This window comes from Hordeum vulgare, chromosome 4H (genome assembly GCF_904849725.1).
Source record: "Hordeum vulgare subsp. vulgare chromosome 4H, MorexV3_pseudomolecules_assembly, whole genome shotgun sequence".
NCBI classification, from domain to species: domain Eukaryota; kingdom Viridiplantae; phylum Streptophyta; class Magnoliopsida; order Poales; family Poaceae; genus Hordeum; species Hordeum vulgare.
In genome coordinates, this window is record NC_058521.1 from 58,083,153 (window position 1) to 58,099,991 (window position 16,839).

Consider the following 16,839-nt stretch of genomic DNA (forward strand, 5'->3'; position numbering starts at 1 on the left):
TCATTCATTTGATCATCAGTAGTTCACGTCCGTTATTCGTAGATCATCCCCCTCTTTATTCTTGTACTCATAAGTTTAGCCACCAAATATACGCTTAGCCGCTACTGCAACCTCACCACTTAACCATGCCTCACCCATTAAGCTTTGCTAGTCTTGATACCTTTGGAAATGAGATTGCTGAGTCCCCTATGGCTCACAGATTACTACAACACCAGTTGCAGGTACAGGTAAAGGTTACTTGACGCGAGCGCGTTGATTGTTCATTTGGAGCTGCTTCTTCTTCTTCTTCTTCATCGATCTAGGATGGGTTCCAGGCCGGCAGCGTGGGATAGCAAGGATGGACGTCGTTCTTCTTTTGTCGTTTGTTTTCGTCCGTAGTCGGACCCTGCTCTTACTCTTGATGATTATGTAATGTACTGATGTGACTCTGATGTAGCTTGTGGCGAGTGTAAGCCAACTCTGAATATATATCTCTTCTTTTCAGTACATGTACTTGTAACGATATCCATTCTTGCGACACGACGAGATGCGCTTCTATCCCTGACGAGGCCTTCGTGCCAAATTGAGGATAGGGTCGCATCTTGGGCGTGACAGAAACCCTACTCTGTTGCGCAAGCCACTGTACCGCAAAAACCAACAAAAAGGGGGGAGGATCTCCCTGGGTTCGAACCCGCAACCTCTCGAGTGCAACCACTGCTGCACACCACTGTGCTACGGAACGTTTCCTGACAAAGGAAAGGACTGAATCTAGGTAAGCAACTTCTCTGCGCTCTGCTTTGCACTGAGATGCACCGACGACAGGGAGGTTGCCGGGCTTGCCTCGTTGCTGTGCCACAACAGGTATAGATTCACCACCCCACATATGCATGCGCCTGAGACGCCACGTCTACAGGCTACTACTCAAACTACTGCTACTGCACCATAATCGCATGCACTACTGCCGATCTGCTACGAGCAGAGAAGTACGACGAGAACTACGGCGGACCCGGGCCGATCCAAGGAGGAAGAAGGGAGGGGGTGACGTCCTCACCTAGAGAAGGAAGACGGAGGCCGATCGGAGAAGGAGTCGCTGGAGGGGAAGAAGATCGACGACGAAGACGCTCCTGACGCAGAACCGAGCAGAGGAAGAAGAGCTTCGCGACCGCGGCGTTGGCGAGGAACAGGCCGTCATTGCAGAGGTCCCTCGACCTCACCGAGGACAAAAATGGGGCGCGGGCACCATCCCCATGCCCCTGGACATGGCCTCCGGTGCTGCTCGACGGAGAAGGCGGGGTAGACGGTGGCGAGCACTTCTCTCTCTCTCTCTCTCTCTCTCTCTGCTCCTAACCTACAGAGATCTTACCAGGGGGAGGAGAAGAGAGAGGGGAAGGAGATGGGGAATGGAGCGGCGGCGGCAGATGGGAGAGAGGGAACCCTAGGGAAGGGAAGGCACGGACGCCCACGCATATAAAGGGGGGACCTCGATGTTCGAGCTCACGGCGCTTGTGCAACTCTCTCTGTGATGGAGATGGAAAGGAGACAGAGAGGGGGACACCGTGAGGTAGGAGAAGGAGGGTTGCCGCGTGGGCTGGTGCGCGAGAGGAAAGAAAGAGATGGGCCGGCCTTGTGGGAGGGAGCCCACAAGGTGGCACCACTTAAAGAAAAGAACACCCTGGCCCTTTTCTTTTAACCAAAAATCCAGAGAATAAAGAAAATGCACAGAGAAAACTAATGGGAAGAAAATACAACAAAAATGCCCCTGTGCATGGAAAAATCTATCATATTTGAATAAAATAACAGAGAAGTATTTGGGGCAACTAAATATTTACAAAACAGCATTGTCATTGGCTGTTTTGTAACTAGTTGCACCTTTTAAACTTGTTTGAAAAATAGCAAACATGCCCCTCCATATCCAACACAAAATCTGCAAACTCCTAGGCATTTTTTTAAAACAGAAAAGGAAGAAGAGTTTCTTGAGCTTGGAATAAAAGAGAGAGGAAAGGTTTTAAATCCTAAGCAACCCAACATAGATGAACCTACTTGCACAAGTCATACTCCACACAAGATCATATCTCACATCACCACATAAGATCACATGAAATCACAAGGTACATAACCACAAGATCACAACCACCGCATGAAATGATATGACCATATTGCAACAACACCTAACACATGACATGATATGATATGCATGCAAGCAAGGGAAGAAATAATAACGAGACAACACATGAATTCACAAGCATGGGCTCTCTCATAGCAATGTCAAGGTGGACCCACATGGAAGGTTAAAAAAGGGAAAGCTTTACACTTGGGGCACTACAAGCCAGCAACCATCTTTACTCAACACTAGTTCAAGCATGGGGAATTATACTAGCTTAAGCAAAAAAAAACTCATGAGTTCCATCTAACAAAGGAAATGGTCTGTGCATGCTTCAGCTGCCTCAAGCCAGGATCGCCTGCCCAGGGGGCACGGTTAGTAATGGGGCCGTGGACACCAAGCAACTGCACGAGAGTTGGAAGAAGAAACAGTATGAGACTTTGTAAGATTAATTATCATTACAAGTATAATAAGAGCCAACAACAAACAAACAATTCAATATACAAGTAATTGAATGGAAATATATCAGCAACTAATAGATGGGATTATACAAGTTCAGAATATTTGATGCGGCAGAACTATAACAAGCAGTAGGAATATAAAGATAGTTATTACCAAAAAACATACTGATATTAGCACTGAAGTAAACATCATGTTAGCATGGAACAAATTTGACCAACTTAGTACCATTGATAGATTATTAAGGAATCAGAATATTTATGTTATACATAACAATAAACCGAAGCTCAGACTTGAATGTAACATGCAATAAAAATGTGGAATGGAATTAAGTAACTAACATTACATTTCAAGTTTTGGCAATTGTATAGTCTAGTACAACAGAACTGAAGCAAATATGAGGATGTTCCACTCGGGAAAATATGTATCACCTTAGCATTGACACCATCAAACACGATCCTTCCCTCTACTCTTGTACTTGATGTAATCGGCCTTGTTGAACTTGGTAAAGCCCCTGAAAAATCAAACAAACTAACGATGCTTCAAACTAGTCATCTCCTAGAATTTCCGACTTTCCATAACACAATGCAACAGTTAGTAATTTGAAAAGGTAGATGGCATACCACTACCTGCTGGGAATGGTCTTTCGACGTCCAGGGAACTTGAACTTGGCATGGCGGAGGGCTTCGTCAGCATGAATACCATTGATCTCCTTGGAGCGCACAGAAAGGAGGACTTGGCCAATGTCCACACGAGCACAGGTACCCAGAGGCTTCCCGAAAGCACCCCTCGTTCCAGTCTGCAGCCTATCAGCCCCGGCACATGAAAGCATCTTGTTGATGCGAAGGACATGGTATGGATGCACCCTGACCCTCAGGTGGAACGCATCCTTTCCAGCATTCTTGGTCATGTACTTGTTGCAAGCAATACGGGCAGCCTCAAGAGCCTCGCTGGAGACATTCTCCTTTTCCCAGCAGACCAAGGAGGGGAACTTATCAACTCCCTTCTTCTTCATCCCGACATCATAGATCCTGATCTTCGGGTCAGGTACACCACGGCAGTACCTTGACTTCGGGTAGGGCTTGTTTTTGATCTGGCGGTAGCACCTAGCAGGTCCTGACCAGAGCAACAAAGCACCGAATATAAGAAACCAAATACATATGGACATGTCTCAGTTATCGGAATTGAACCAGGAAACAAAATTTTGTATAGTATGGAAGAGGTAAACCTCAAATCAATCAACAAAATACATTAGTTAAGTGCAATCAGAGAGGAACAAGTCAACTTGAATGACAAAAATGCTTTCTCTAACCAAAACTTCTCAGAAAAGTAGTACACAGTTTATAATTTAACTGAGAACGTGTACGGAAGCTGGCAACACAAATAGAATATATTGTAGTAATTGCATTGCATGAACGACGCAGGAGAGGTAGAAATTAACTTCTTGCAAAACCCAGACAGAAAGTTGTGGCTGTGTGGCCAAATTTACTCCATAAAAAGATTCTCTACAAATTGCAGTCAACGTAAGGCCTTAACCACTGAAATGTACTCCCTTTATCTTAGTTTACAAGTCTTGCACATGTATTTAGGTCGTTAATTTGATCAGCTTAACAAGAGTGATGTATTACAAAAAAACATATCATTAGAAACTTTAGATGTTCTATTTTCTAATGATATAATTTTATGTTAAATAATTTATTTTACACAAGTTAAATTGACAACCTAGATACAGGTGCAAGACTTATAAACTGATATGGAGGGGTATACAAAAAGTAATAGTTAATAACAACATTAACACAAATAAAGCAATAATAATGGAATGGTCTTGCGTAGATAAACACGGTCATACTCCACATCATAAGAATTTCTGGTTTTGATGATGTCCATAGAAAATGGTGGAGATCCTAACAAATAGGCAGTGTGCAACTAGCGTTTTGACCACTTTACATACTCTATTAACTAGAGGATACATCACATCTAAAACCTAATAAGGCATTAACATTATATAGCCGGACCCATGCATGAAAATGAATCAGAAGGATTGCAAAAATGGCATCATGGATACAAATTCGCAATCAGAAGGATTGCAAAAATGGCAGCATGGATACAAATTCTCAATCACAATACACAGAAATGATTAGGAGAATAAAATTCCCTGGAAGCAAGGCCAACCTAACACATTTTATACAGTAAAGTTGTCCTAGTTTCAAAGAGATTGAGATCAAAATTAAGTAATTAATACGATAATGATAAGAACAAATTTGTATAGACACCAGCCAATCAAAATTCAAAGCCGCGCGATCTACATCATTAAACACGGGGAAAGAACTCTTGGACCATAGTAGCAACTTACCCACAAGGTGCCCACCAGGGGCGGAGCTACAGGGTGGCCAGGATGGGCCACGGCCCACCCTGGATTTTGAGTCAACCTATCATACATATAGATCTCTAACCGGGCCAGAGTAAAACTTGACGCAATGCATATACCGTTTGACCCATGCAGCCACGCCTAGCGCACATCGAGCCAAGCCCTTCATCCTGACGCACCGCACTGCTAGACCCCGAGTCTCACCATCGGCGTTCCTCGTAACCACGCCGACCGACACTGACCGGAGCTCGAAGCCCAGTCGCCTGGCGCCTAGGAGGCTCCCGCGGTCCCGGCTCTCCTTCCCGCTAGCCTACCAGCCCTCTGGTGCAGCCGCAACTCCCTGACCCGCACGCGGCTGCGCCTCTCCCAACAGTCGGCCGCCTAGCGCCCCTGCCCTCACAACCCTGGGTAGCGACTTCCACTTAGTCACCAAACCAATATCCGGAATACCCTAGTTAGAGGTATCGAAATACCCAAAAATTTGACTTAGGGTTTGATTTTTTGCAGTATTCTATCCAGTATGTGAACATATCTATAATTTTGCACTTTTTTAGTGTGTGATATCGGTAATTAGTTCGCATGTCAAAAAAAAATTAAGGGGCGGACCATCGTGCTGTCAGATGCTAGTCCGCCACTGGTGCCCACTACAAATAAAACCAGCATGACAAGTCTTAAGGGAATAATCACGGCATCCATCCAATTTCGCCCTAAACACACAGGCGTAGAGATGCTAATCACGAGGATCGGGAAACTAGACAGCGGTGGGCACAGACATGACCCTAACATGATCCCAGCTCATCGGAACTTGCGTCGACGTTGCACACATGGGCTAGACGCTAGATCAGGCAAGACCTAGGCACGGAGACAAAACCCTGCCGCACGGGCGCATCCACTCATCGCACGGACCCAAACATAGCGAGGATACAAGAGCAAGGGAGATAGGGAAGAGAGGTGGAACGGATCCAGCGATCTTACTTTTCCCCATGGCGAAGGCGGTGGCGATGCGACGGAGTGGGGGAGAGGAGGCGACGGCAGCAGCGACGGCGAGAGGAAACACCGGACCAATAGGGTTCGAGCAGAGGGCTTATATGCATATGAACGTGGCACATGGGCTGGCGAACCTGGGGCTCTGCTCCTTGTTTGGCCGGGTCGGGTAACGTGTTAAAAAATGTTAAAAATTAATTAGTATATTAATTCAAGGAATGTGTCCAACCCAAACAGTCGTGTCTCATCTCTCTTTATTGCCAACAGGCACATGTTCTGAAGGGATGCCTCTGAACAGACACCTCTTCTTCGCACCTCTTTCAGTTGTATATAAACTTGAGAATCAATAAAAATCAGGACTGATTGTCCATTCACTTTCATTCAATCTCATTTTACTCTGATACGTTATCAGCACGCTCACGCTGAGCGATTCGATCATAGACAGAAAAGAAGGTGAACCAGCAGCAGACAGCGGCGGCTTTGGCACCTACCCGTCGATGCTGGACCACCGAATACTCCTCTTCACGGCAAGGTAAGCCCATCCCGGCGTTGCTCCGGCGCGGCGGATAAAGACTCCGCCCCAGGACGAGGTAGACACGGCCGCGACTCACATCCTCACGACGTGGTGGCGCTCGCGCCCGCGGCCCTCTGACGCGACTTCCGACGGCGGCGCGCACAGCCCGGATTCCGCCCTGGCGGCCGCTGCTAACGCCCGTCGGTGCTCCCATTGTCAGGTGTGGCGGCCGGCGTGGCCTTGGACCGCTACTGTCCGGCGGGAACCTCCACGCTACCCGGCTTCACATCCGTGACATCGCCGTTGCCGCGAGTCCCTCTGCTCGCCGCCGCCTGGTGGTCTCTGGCTCCGTGCCGTCGAGCAGCCACGGCCGTGGCACAGGGTAGTCGAACCCAGCGGCTCTCGGCCTCGCCGCCACCACCAGGGCGCCGCCGATCCTGGCCTTTGTGACGGCCGCGCTGTAGTCCGTGGCGCCGCTGCCGGTGCAGTGCCTTGAACCGGTCGGTGTCCTCTCTTCACCCCTGCAGTACGACGTGATCGATGAAGCCGAGGCTGCCTCACTGTCGCCCCCCACCCCTGCGGTTGTTGTGCTCCGACCGGGGCCTCGACCTCCGTCTTCGTTTCCGGCATACGCACCTTCTCAGACGCCGCGGCCGACGACGCCACCGCGCCTCCGCGCATGCCATCCCGCGACGCTCGGCGGACTCGAACGCGAGGCACAGCCGCGCGGCAAGCGCCCTCAAGCGCTCGAGTCACAGCCCCGGTGCAGGGCTGCGTCGGCGACCAAGAGCCGGTGCTATGCGCGGAGCGCACAGCGCGGCGTTGAAGTGAATCGATTTGTAACCACGAGTCGGCAGCACTGCACAAGAATAATTGATGGATCCCAATTCAAGTACGCATGGAAATGAAATTGGATTCCTATCCACACACACGCACGGGATAAGGATTTGGCCAAACCTTATCCTTACGCAATTTTACACTTTCATCCTTCCTATACTTATTATCAAAAAGAAGACCCCGTGTTTCTCTATTAAACCCTCAGGCTTCACAGATTTGAGACATTTCTGTCATCAATTTGTTGATGCATAAAAGCCTTTATGCTTATTATAACCTATGATTAGGTCATTGTCAGTACAATATATACCCTCGGGTTCTTCTGCATTACATTCATGTTTTGTAAAGTCGATATTCTAGACCTATTTTCTAAAACATTCATGGTGCAACAACTATGCTTTTCAGTAAAAACAAAAGTGTCTTGCACATCTTGACATGAAAATAGAAGTATCATGAAGTGTCATACTCACTATGACGAGTTCGAGATTTATATTTGTGAATCACAAGGTATTTGATGGCATCTACTGCATATTTCGCAGATTATCCATCATTATTGTGAGATCTACATTTTGTCATTTTGGCAAGATGACTATCTTTAACATGCCCTTCCAAATATTAATGTGTATATAGCCTAAATTTTATTTTTGAATCACAAGGTAATGGTGGTATCTACTACATCATTTGTAAATTATTCATCATTATTGTGAGGTCTACATCTTGTCAATTTTATAAAATGATTACCTTCAAAGTGTTATTCCTAATATTAATGTTAGATGTGACTATTTTAGAATATCATAAGATAATATTGGCATCTACTATAATTTTTTACAGACTATCCACTATTACTGGAAGGTAGTCATATGTCATTCTGACATATGACTACCTTCAAAGTGATTTTCTTAAAAATAACATAACATAAGGTAATAGAATTATGAACATCTACTGACAAAAGTCAGACTATGTTTTCTATTATTGCGAGATCTACACCATATTGGTGATTATCTTCAAAGTGTTATTCTATATCAATTGAGGTCTACACATATAAGGCATCGACCAAACAAGAACTTGCTCCTCTGAAGCATCTATTGTTGTTGTTCACTAAAATATTTTACTCTCATAGTAAATATTTGTTTTTGCACATTTTTCTTGAATATGTCATAGGAAACTATGAAAATATTTGCATATACCTGTGATTACCTTCTACTACATTCGTAAAATGCATGGCAATGGAGCCTACATCACTATTTCTAATTATAGTATCATCCATCCATCAAGATGGATGCCATAATTTATAGCGAGTGTCTCAAACACTATTGCAAGATCCACATCACATTGTGGTTGTTATTTTCATAGTGACAAAGCAATGTTAAAAATTGCAAAGTCTATGTTTTTGGCCGTGACTCTAAAGTCACACTTTTTATTACGAATGAAGCGCAAAACATTAGGAATGATTTCATCGCATGCACTATATTGAAGGTTTACACTCCATGTTCACCAAGCATCAACTTGAAGGATTGTGCTGAGCAAGATCATTTTATCCATATATTTTATTTTACTCTAAGAAGTAAATTAAACAAATGCATGATTATTTCATGTAACACATGGCTATTCTATTGATGGACATATGCATTTTATATGTCACCAACATTCACTTGGTTATCAAACTAAGTACATAATGGAAGAATATTTATTAACCTTGAATATTTCCCTTAAGAGAAACATGCTGCCATGAGCACATCGCGAATAATCAGCCATTTGTTTCTCAAGACCTCAAGTCGATCGCAGTTCACATTTTTGTCACTCAATCAACTTTAAGTTGAGATCTCATGATCAAATATTTTCATCCAAAGATCGAGTTAAAAATCCCTCAATACATTTTACATCTTCTTATGATAGTCCTATCATTTTCATGATGAAGAAACATGGAATTTCATAAAATCATGAGATTCACCCTGAAAGGATCGATATGGGTGGCTAGAGGGGGGTGAATAGACAACGACCACTTTTTAATTAATCTTAGCAAGTTAAGGTAACAACATACGGGTTCACAAATAATACGACAATGAGGTGAACCCTAAAGAAGCTAACAACGAGAGCTATTAAGAAAAGTAAGATATAGTCACAAGCATAAGCAAATACAAAGTAAAGGATAGAGATAACCACAAGTGGTACCGATGGAGACGAGGATGTGTTACCGAAGTTCCTTCCCTTTGACAGGAAGTACGTCTCCGTTGGAGCGGTGTGGAGGCACAATGCTCCCCAAAAAGCCACTAAGGCCACCGTATTCTCCTCACGCACTCGCACGATGCAAGGTACCGTGATTCCACTATAGGTGCCCTTGAAGGCGGCGACCGAACCTTTACAAACAAGGTTGGGGCAACTCCACACAAAGCTTGGAGGCTCCCAACTAGACCACGAAGCTTCACCACAATGGAATATGGCTTCGAGGTGACCTCAACCGTCTAGGATGCTCAAACACCCAAGAGTAACAAGATCCGCAAGGGATTGGTGGGGGAATCAACTTTTCTCTTGGTGGAAGTGTGGATCTAGGCCTTCTCAACCAATCCCTAAAGAATCAACAAGTTTGATTGGCTAGGGAGAGAGATCGGGCACTTTTGAGCTTAGGGAGCAACAATGGAGCTTGAGAGGGTAAGAGATAAGGTTCCACAGCTAGAAGAACCCTTTATATAGTGGGGGGGGAAATCAACCCGTTTTCCCACTCAGTGCCCGAGCTCCAGCGGTACTACCGTTGTCTGCAGCGGTACTACCGCTGGCACTCCAGCGGTACTATCGCTGACCAGGGGCGGTACTACCGCCGCCTAGCGGTACTACCACTGGATGCAGCGGTACTACCGCTGGAACTCCAGCGGTACTACCGCTGGGCCCGTGGTAGTGCAAAAGCACTACCACCGCCAAGAAAGTCTTCGCAAAAAGGTCCGTCCACGAACTACCGCTAGGCAGGCGGTACTAAGCTCCTCGAGCGGTACCACCGCTGACCAGGGGCGGTACTACCGCCAGCCAGCGGTACTACCGCTGGCTGCAGCGGTACTACCGCTAGCCTTCCAGCGGTACTACCGCTAGGGCCAGCGGTATTACCGCTGGGGGCCAATTTGCAAGGAGGAAAGAAACACAGTGGCGGGGGCCGCTCCAAAAATGAAGGTAAGGGAGAATATGTGAAGTGTGCGCGTGCAAAGATAGATTCCACCCAAACCTTTTCACTACGGATCCCCTCTTAATAGTACGGCTTTCCCATGACTCAAATAAAGAGAATCGTAGAGAGCGTCGTGCTTCCGTTCCATGAATGACGAGATGAGTCATCTTGTGCCGTTGACGTGTGTTATCTGAAACCTTAACACACACGGTTAGTCCTTTACGGTACTGTCATCAATCACCAAAATTACTTAGGCATAAACTATGCCCCAACAATCTCCCCCTTTTTGGTGGATTGATGACAATACCGGATTTACACAGAGAATAATATGAGAACAAGAAGATAGATATATATGACAATACGGGGCATATGACTCACAGCATATGATGGAAATAAATCTCACATAAGTTCATGTCTCACAAACGATAGCAAACTAGAAGCAAACCAAGTTCGAAGCAAACCACGAAAGAAAGGAAAGCAAAGCAAAGTTCGACTATGAAAGCAAATCCAGCTCCTAGACTCTCTCCCCCTTTGGCATAAGACACCAAAAAGGGGCACACCTAACGCCACAGGTAGTTACTCCTCATCCTCAGCATCGCCAGACTCGTCGGTACCCTCCTGATCATCCTGCTCCTCCTCTTCCTCCTCATCGCCAGACCACTGGTAACCTTGAGCCTGCATCCAAGTAGCCTCTGGAGTGATATCGTCCTCTGATCCGCTGGAGATGTCCACATCAAGAGTCCTGAGAACGCGCGTGTGCCTCTGGCGGCTCTCCTTCTGAGCCACGTGCGTCTGGTACTGACCCTTAGCCTGCATACAGAATAGAGTCTTCATCTTATCCTGCAGTTTGATGGCCCAAGATGGCATGGCAGAAGGGCGGGACTGAGAGGCGGTTCCTCTGTGAGCAGCAGTCTCTGTGTCAGTATCCATGTGCTGAGAGGAAGTTGATGGGTTGGCCCATTTCTCCTTGACGCGAAGCTTGATCGGGTCGTGCACAATGTAGTCAGACTGAGCGTAGAGCACCTCCTCTGGAAAAGTTTCTTGCCACTTCTAACAAATATAAGCGAACAGATAGGGCCCGTAGATGGGAACCTTATGCATGATGATGCAGTTCCAGAGCTCCGTGAACATCACATCAGAAATATCAAGAGGGGCAGACTCCTTAGTCATAGCCTCCTCACAAAGCAGCAGCATCTCAGCCAAAGAGCCATGAACCTCGTCAAAGTTACCAATGCGAGGGAAGAGGGTGTTGCGAAGGATCCGATGCATGATGTCCAGATGTTTGGGGAGCACACCCTTCCTCACATAGAGTTTCTGCAATCTGTCCTTTGCGGGGGGCCTATCGGTGGGGGCTGCAGCATGAGGACACAACCCAAGTGGAGTGTCAGCTCCCTGGAATTCAACCTTGAGGAGTTGCATGAATTCACGCCAGGAACCGGTCATCTTCTGAGACCCTGTCATCCACACCATAGAGCGCTCTTCATCAGGAGAGAAGTGGACCGTGACATAGAACTGAGCAACAGCAGTGGGGTCAAAATTTGTCTTGAAAGTGATGATGTCCTTGATGCCCAGTTTGTCAATCAGAGAGAGGGCATCACCAAAATAGTCCAGGTTCCGCTGAAGATGAGCTAGGTCAATCCACTAAACGGGGACATAGTTCTTCTTGAACTGTGCGACAATATCACGGTAGATCCTGCACTGATCCTTTGCCCAAACATGGTCAACATTCTTGATCACAGCCTTCTCTTTGAGATAATGATTCTGAGTGCGAAACTGCAGAAAGTCCTTGGGGGCATTGTTCGGACATTGATCCCCTTATCCTTGTGTGCGGTCTTCTTGAAGGACTGCTTTTTGGGTTGCAGACCTGAGGTGGCAGACCCCTCTGGAGCTTCTTGGTTGCGAAACTGCTTTGACTGCGTGTCCCGTGGGGGGTTCGAATGGCGAGAACTACCCGTGACACAAAACACACAGCGAAAAGAAGCGACAAAAAGAGTCAAGGAAATGAACTAGAAAAAGCAGGAAAAAAAATAAACACTCATTGCCAAGCACATGAAAAGAATGCCCAATGAATCCTCCTGGCGGTAGTACCGCTACCCCTGGCGGTAGTACCGCTGGGGGTCCTGGCGGTAGTACCGCTACCCCTGGCGGTAGTACCGCTGGGGTTTGACTTTCAGATGTGACAGATAAAAATAGACCTCATGCATAGGGCTACACGATTTTTACGAGGGGCATGGGTTGTATATGAACACTAAGAACTCCACCCCAGCCCTACTCACATGAGGATCATAGGAATCACCGAAATAAGTTCATGCCTAGGCAAGAGAGAGCAAGTTTTAGATCTAATCCAAACATAGTTCAAGTGCTAGATCTAAAACAAGTAAATCCTAGGGCATGGCAAAGTAATCAGCAACGATTCATAGGACCTACACTCCCCTCAAATATCTCCTTCATGCCATCCAAGAACAAGGCACAAGATCAAAGACATGGATCCAATCCCCCAATGCTCCTAACCCTAGAACAAGAATATCAACCAAATAGAAGAAGGAGAGGAGCTTTACCGGGATTCATGGCCCTTGGAGGAGGAAGGAGAGGTGGAGCAACCCTTCCAATCCAACGGAGAGAAGGAGCTCCACGAAACGAGATCAAAACAGGGGAATTTCGGGCTAGGGGAGGGAGGAGCCGCGAGAAATAAGAAAGAGCCTGAGAAAAACGCCCCCCCCCTCCTTTATATAGCCCAAGAGGTACGGGCCAGCGGTAGTACCGCTGAGGACCTAGCGGTGCTGACTGGCGGTAGTACCGCTGGATGCAGCGGTAGTACCGCTAGGGTCCTGGCGGTAGTACCGCTCCCCCTTGAGACAGCCCTAAAAATTTCCTAGCCGGTCGTGTTAGATGGGAATTCTGGCGGTAGTACCGCCATACCTAGCGGTAGTACCGCTGGGGTCCTGGCGATAGTACCGCTACCCCTGGCGGTAGTACTGCTGAGGTCCTGGCGGTAGTACCGCTACCCCTGGCGGTAGTACCGCTGCAAATGTTACAACGCGGCCTAGGATAAGAGAAGAACTTGGGCAAATGACAAGTAAGTAAAAACGAGATAACACCTAGAAAAATGTACTGACTTGTCATTGTATATCCTTTCTTCTATACAAAAGAAAGGTGGGAGGGGCGGTGGCCGAGGCACCTATGTTTGAGACAATGGTATGACACCGCGAAGAATTATCCTTGGGTTCATGACCAATGCTCGTCTTTGAAGCACAAGTGCCATTTGACAATGGCTAAAGTGAAAGACTAGATTGATTTATGCATAATGGGGGGAGGGACAGTTCATTGATAGAACAACACTCCCCCTATGTCCATGCCTACATCTAGACCAAAATGGAATGCGAAGTGAGGTTCAACATGCCTAGTTTCAATCCACATTACTTGAATCAATGATATTTAGCTCATGCCTTAACTCCCGGAACCTTGCTTCATCTAGAGGCTTAGTGAAAATATCTGCAAGTTGCTCTTCAGTGTGGATGAAGTGAACCTCAATATCACCTAGCTTGATATGTTCACGAATGAAGTGATGACGAATATCAATATGTTTGGTTTTGCTATGTTGCACTGGGTTGAGGGAAATCTTGATAGCGCTTTGATTGTCACATAGAAGAGGCACTTTGTCACAAGTGACACCATAATCCTTTAAAGTTTGCCTCATCCATAGCAATTGTGCACAACAACTTGCAGCTGCCACATACTCAGCTTCGGTGGATGATAAGGAGACGCAATTCTGCTTCTTAGACGACCAACTTACCAATGAGCGACCAAGGAATTGGCATCCTCCATACGTTGACTTCCTCTCCACACAATCTCCTGCCCAATCTGAGTCAGAATAGCCAACTAGATTGAAGTTTGCTCCTTTGGGATACCAGAGGCCAAAGTTTGGGGTATGAGCCAAATATCGAAAGATTCGCTTAACAGCCATGTAATGGCTTTCTTTTGGTGCGGATTGAAACCGTGCACATATCCCTACACTCAACATAATATCCGGTCTAGATGCACAAAGGTAAAGGAGGGATCCAATCATGGAGCGATATACCTTTTGATCCACTGCTTTACCATTGGGATCACTGTCAAGCTTGCATCTTGTTGGCATGGGGAACTTGACCGGTTTGACATCTTCGAGCTCGAACCGTTTGAGCATGTCTTGAGTGTACTTGGCTTGTTTGATGAATGTCCCTTCTAGACCTTGTGCAATCTCGAACCCGAGGAAGAACTTCAACTCTCCCATCATGGACATCTCAAACTTCTCAGTCATTAGTGCAGCAAATTCTTCATTGAAGGAAATGTTAGGAGAGCCAAAGATAATATCATCAACATATAGTTGGCATATGAACAAATCCCCTTTAACCCTCTTAATAAAAAGAGTGGGATCTATATTCCCAATTTCAAACCCACGATCTTGTACCAACTCAGCAAGATACTCATACCACGCGCGTGGGGCTTGTTTAAGGCCATAGAGTGCCTTATTGAGTTTGTACACATGATTGGGGAGCTTGGGATGTTCGAATCCCGGGGGTTGTTTGGCATAGACCAACTCATTCAAAGGACCATTAAGAAAGGCACTTTTCACATCCATTTGTTGTAACTTGAAGTTATGATGAGAAGCAAATGCAAGCAACATGCGAATAGATTCTAGACGAGCAACAGGGGCAAAGGTTTCACCGTAGTCGATACCCTCGACTTGGGAGTAGCCTTGAGCCACCAATCTTGCCTTGTTTCGAATCACAATTCCATTGGCATCTTGCTTGTTCTTGAATATCCATTTGGTCCCGATGACATTATGTTCCTCCGTTGGCCTAGGCACTAAATCCCAGACTTGGTTGCGCTCGAAGTTGTTAAGTTCTTCGTGCATGGCCATAAGCCAATCCTAATCATCAAGCGCTTCCTGTACCTGTTGAGGTTCACAATACGAAACAAATGCGTGGTGCTCACAATAATTCCAAATCTGTTGTCGGGTGGATACTCCCCTTTTTATACTGCCAAGTACATTCTTCATAAGATGTGACTTGACTCTCAGCTTGTTCGCAATCTTGGCTGCTCGACGCTCCAAGAGTTCTTCATTACATAACGGGGGAGCATCAACTTGTTTCCTTTGCTTGCCCTTGCGTCTTGAGCCGGCTGTTGGTGCTCCAGAAGGGAATTGTGAGACAGTCTCCTGATCATCTTGTCCTTCGACTTGAGCAGGTTCACTAGTTTGTTCTTGTATTTTTGGTTGCTCTTGATCTTGATCTTGTGCTTCTTCTTGGTCTGGATCTCGGGGTTGCACTTGATCTTGATCATGAGCCGGTTCGATGTCTTGGGGTAGTGCTTGAATATCCTGAGACACATCATCATTGTTGGGCAATTTATCTTGACCTTGAGCTTGTTTATTTTGTTGAGAGTCTTCTCTTTGTTCGTCGGAAGCATGTGGGGCTTGTGAAGGTGATGGCTTCACTTGAGTAGAGCATTGTCCTTCTCCTTCGGCCACAAGGGGTTCCTCAATGGGGAGTATTTGACCAATCCAAATTCTTCTTATGGCTTGGGGAGGAATTTCATCACCTACATCACAAAGACCACTTTGCTCCACTTGCGAGCCATTATTTTCATCAAACTCTACGTTACACGTCTCCTCAATTAGTCCGGTGGACTTGTTGAGGACACGGTAAGCATGAGAGTTTGTAGCATAACCAACAAAGATACCCTCATGTGCTCTAGAATCAAATTTAGCTAACCGTGCTCCTTTCTTGGGAATGAAACACTTACAACCGAATACCCGGAAGTACTTGAGATTGGGTTTGTTTCCAGTTAGAATCTCATACGGAGTCTTGTTCAAGCCTTTGCGGATGTAGAGCCGATTGGATGCATGACATGCTGTGTTGATGGCCTCTGCCCAGAAGTTATATGGAGATTTGAATTCTGCCATCATTGTCCTTGCAGCGTCTATCAAGGTCCGGTTCTTCCTTTCTGCCACGCCGTTTTGCTGAGGGGTATATGGTGCAGAATATTGGTGTTTTATTCCCTCATCACCTAGAAACTCATCTAAGGTGTAGTTCTTGAACTCGGTGCCGTTGTCACTCCTAATCGTCAAGATCTTTGCTTCATGTTGACATTGCGCTTCATTAGCAAAGTTGATGACCGTTTGTTGAGTTTCACTCTTCTTTTTAAAGAAATATACCCAGGTATATCTTGAGTAGTCGTCAACAATCACTAAGCAATACTTTCTGCCTCCAAGACTATCAAATGATGGAGGACCAAACAGATCCATATGGAGAAGTTCAATGGCCTCTTAGTGTAGATAATAGTCGTTGGACGATGAGCAGTTTCATGAATCTTTCCTTCAATGGAGGCACTGCAAACACGATCTTTAGCAAAGCTCACATTTGTTAGTCCACGAACATGGTCCCCTGTCAGAAGGCTTTGCAAAGATC

At 46.1% G+C, this 16,839-nt stretch overlaps 1 protein-coding gene across 2 annotated transcripts; it reads right to left on the minus strand.

Moving 5' to 3' along the window:
- Positions 1-2,170: 2,170 nt before the first annotated feature.
- Positions 2,171-6,246, minus strand: LOC123447866 (60S ribosomal protein L10-1-like). Of its 2 annotated transcripts, XM_045124573.1 has the most exons (4): positions 5,883-6,246; positions 3,169-3,655; positions 2,971-3,053; positions 2,171-2,484 (listed from the first exon to the last, which is right to left on the minus strand). In XM_045124573.1, exons 1-3 carry the CDS (start codon positions 5,890-5,892, stop codon positions 2,987-2,989), a joined length of 564 nt encoding a protein of 187 aa, XP_044980508.1. In that variant the 5' UTR covers positions 5,893-6,246; the 3' UTR covers positions 2,171-2,484; positions 2,971-2,986. The 2 variants fall into 2 exon arrangements, with proteins under 2 accessions (XP_044980508.1, XP_044980509.1); XM_045124574.1 differs by lacking the exon at positions 2,171-2,484 and having other exon boundaries at positions 2,968-3,053; positions 3,163-3,655.
- Between the last annotated feature and the right edge of the window lie 10,593 nt (positions 6,247-16,839).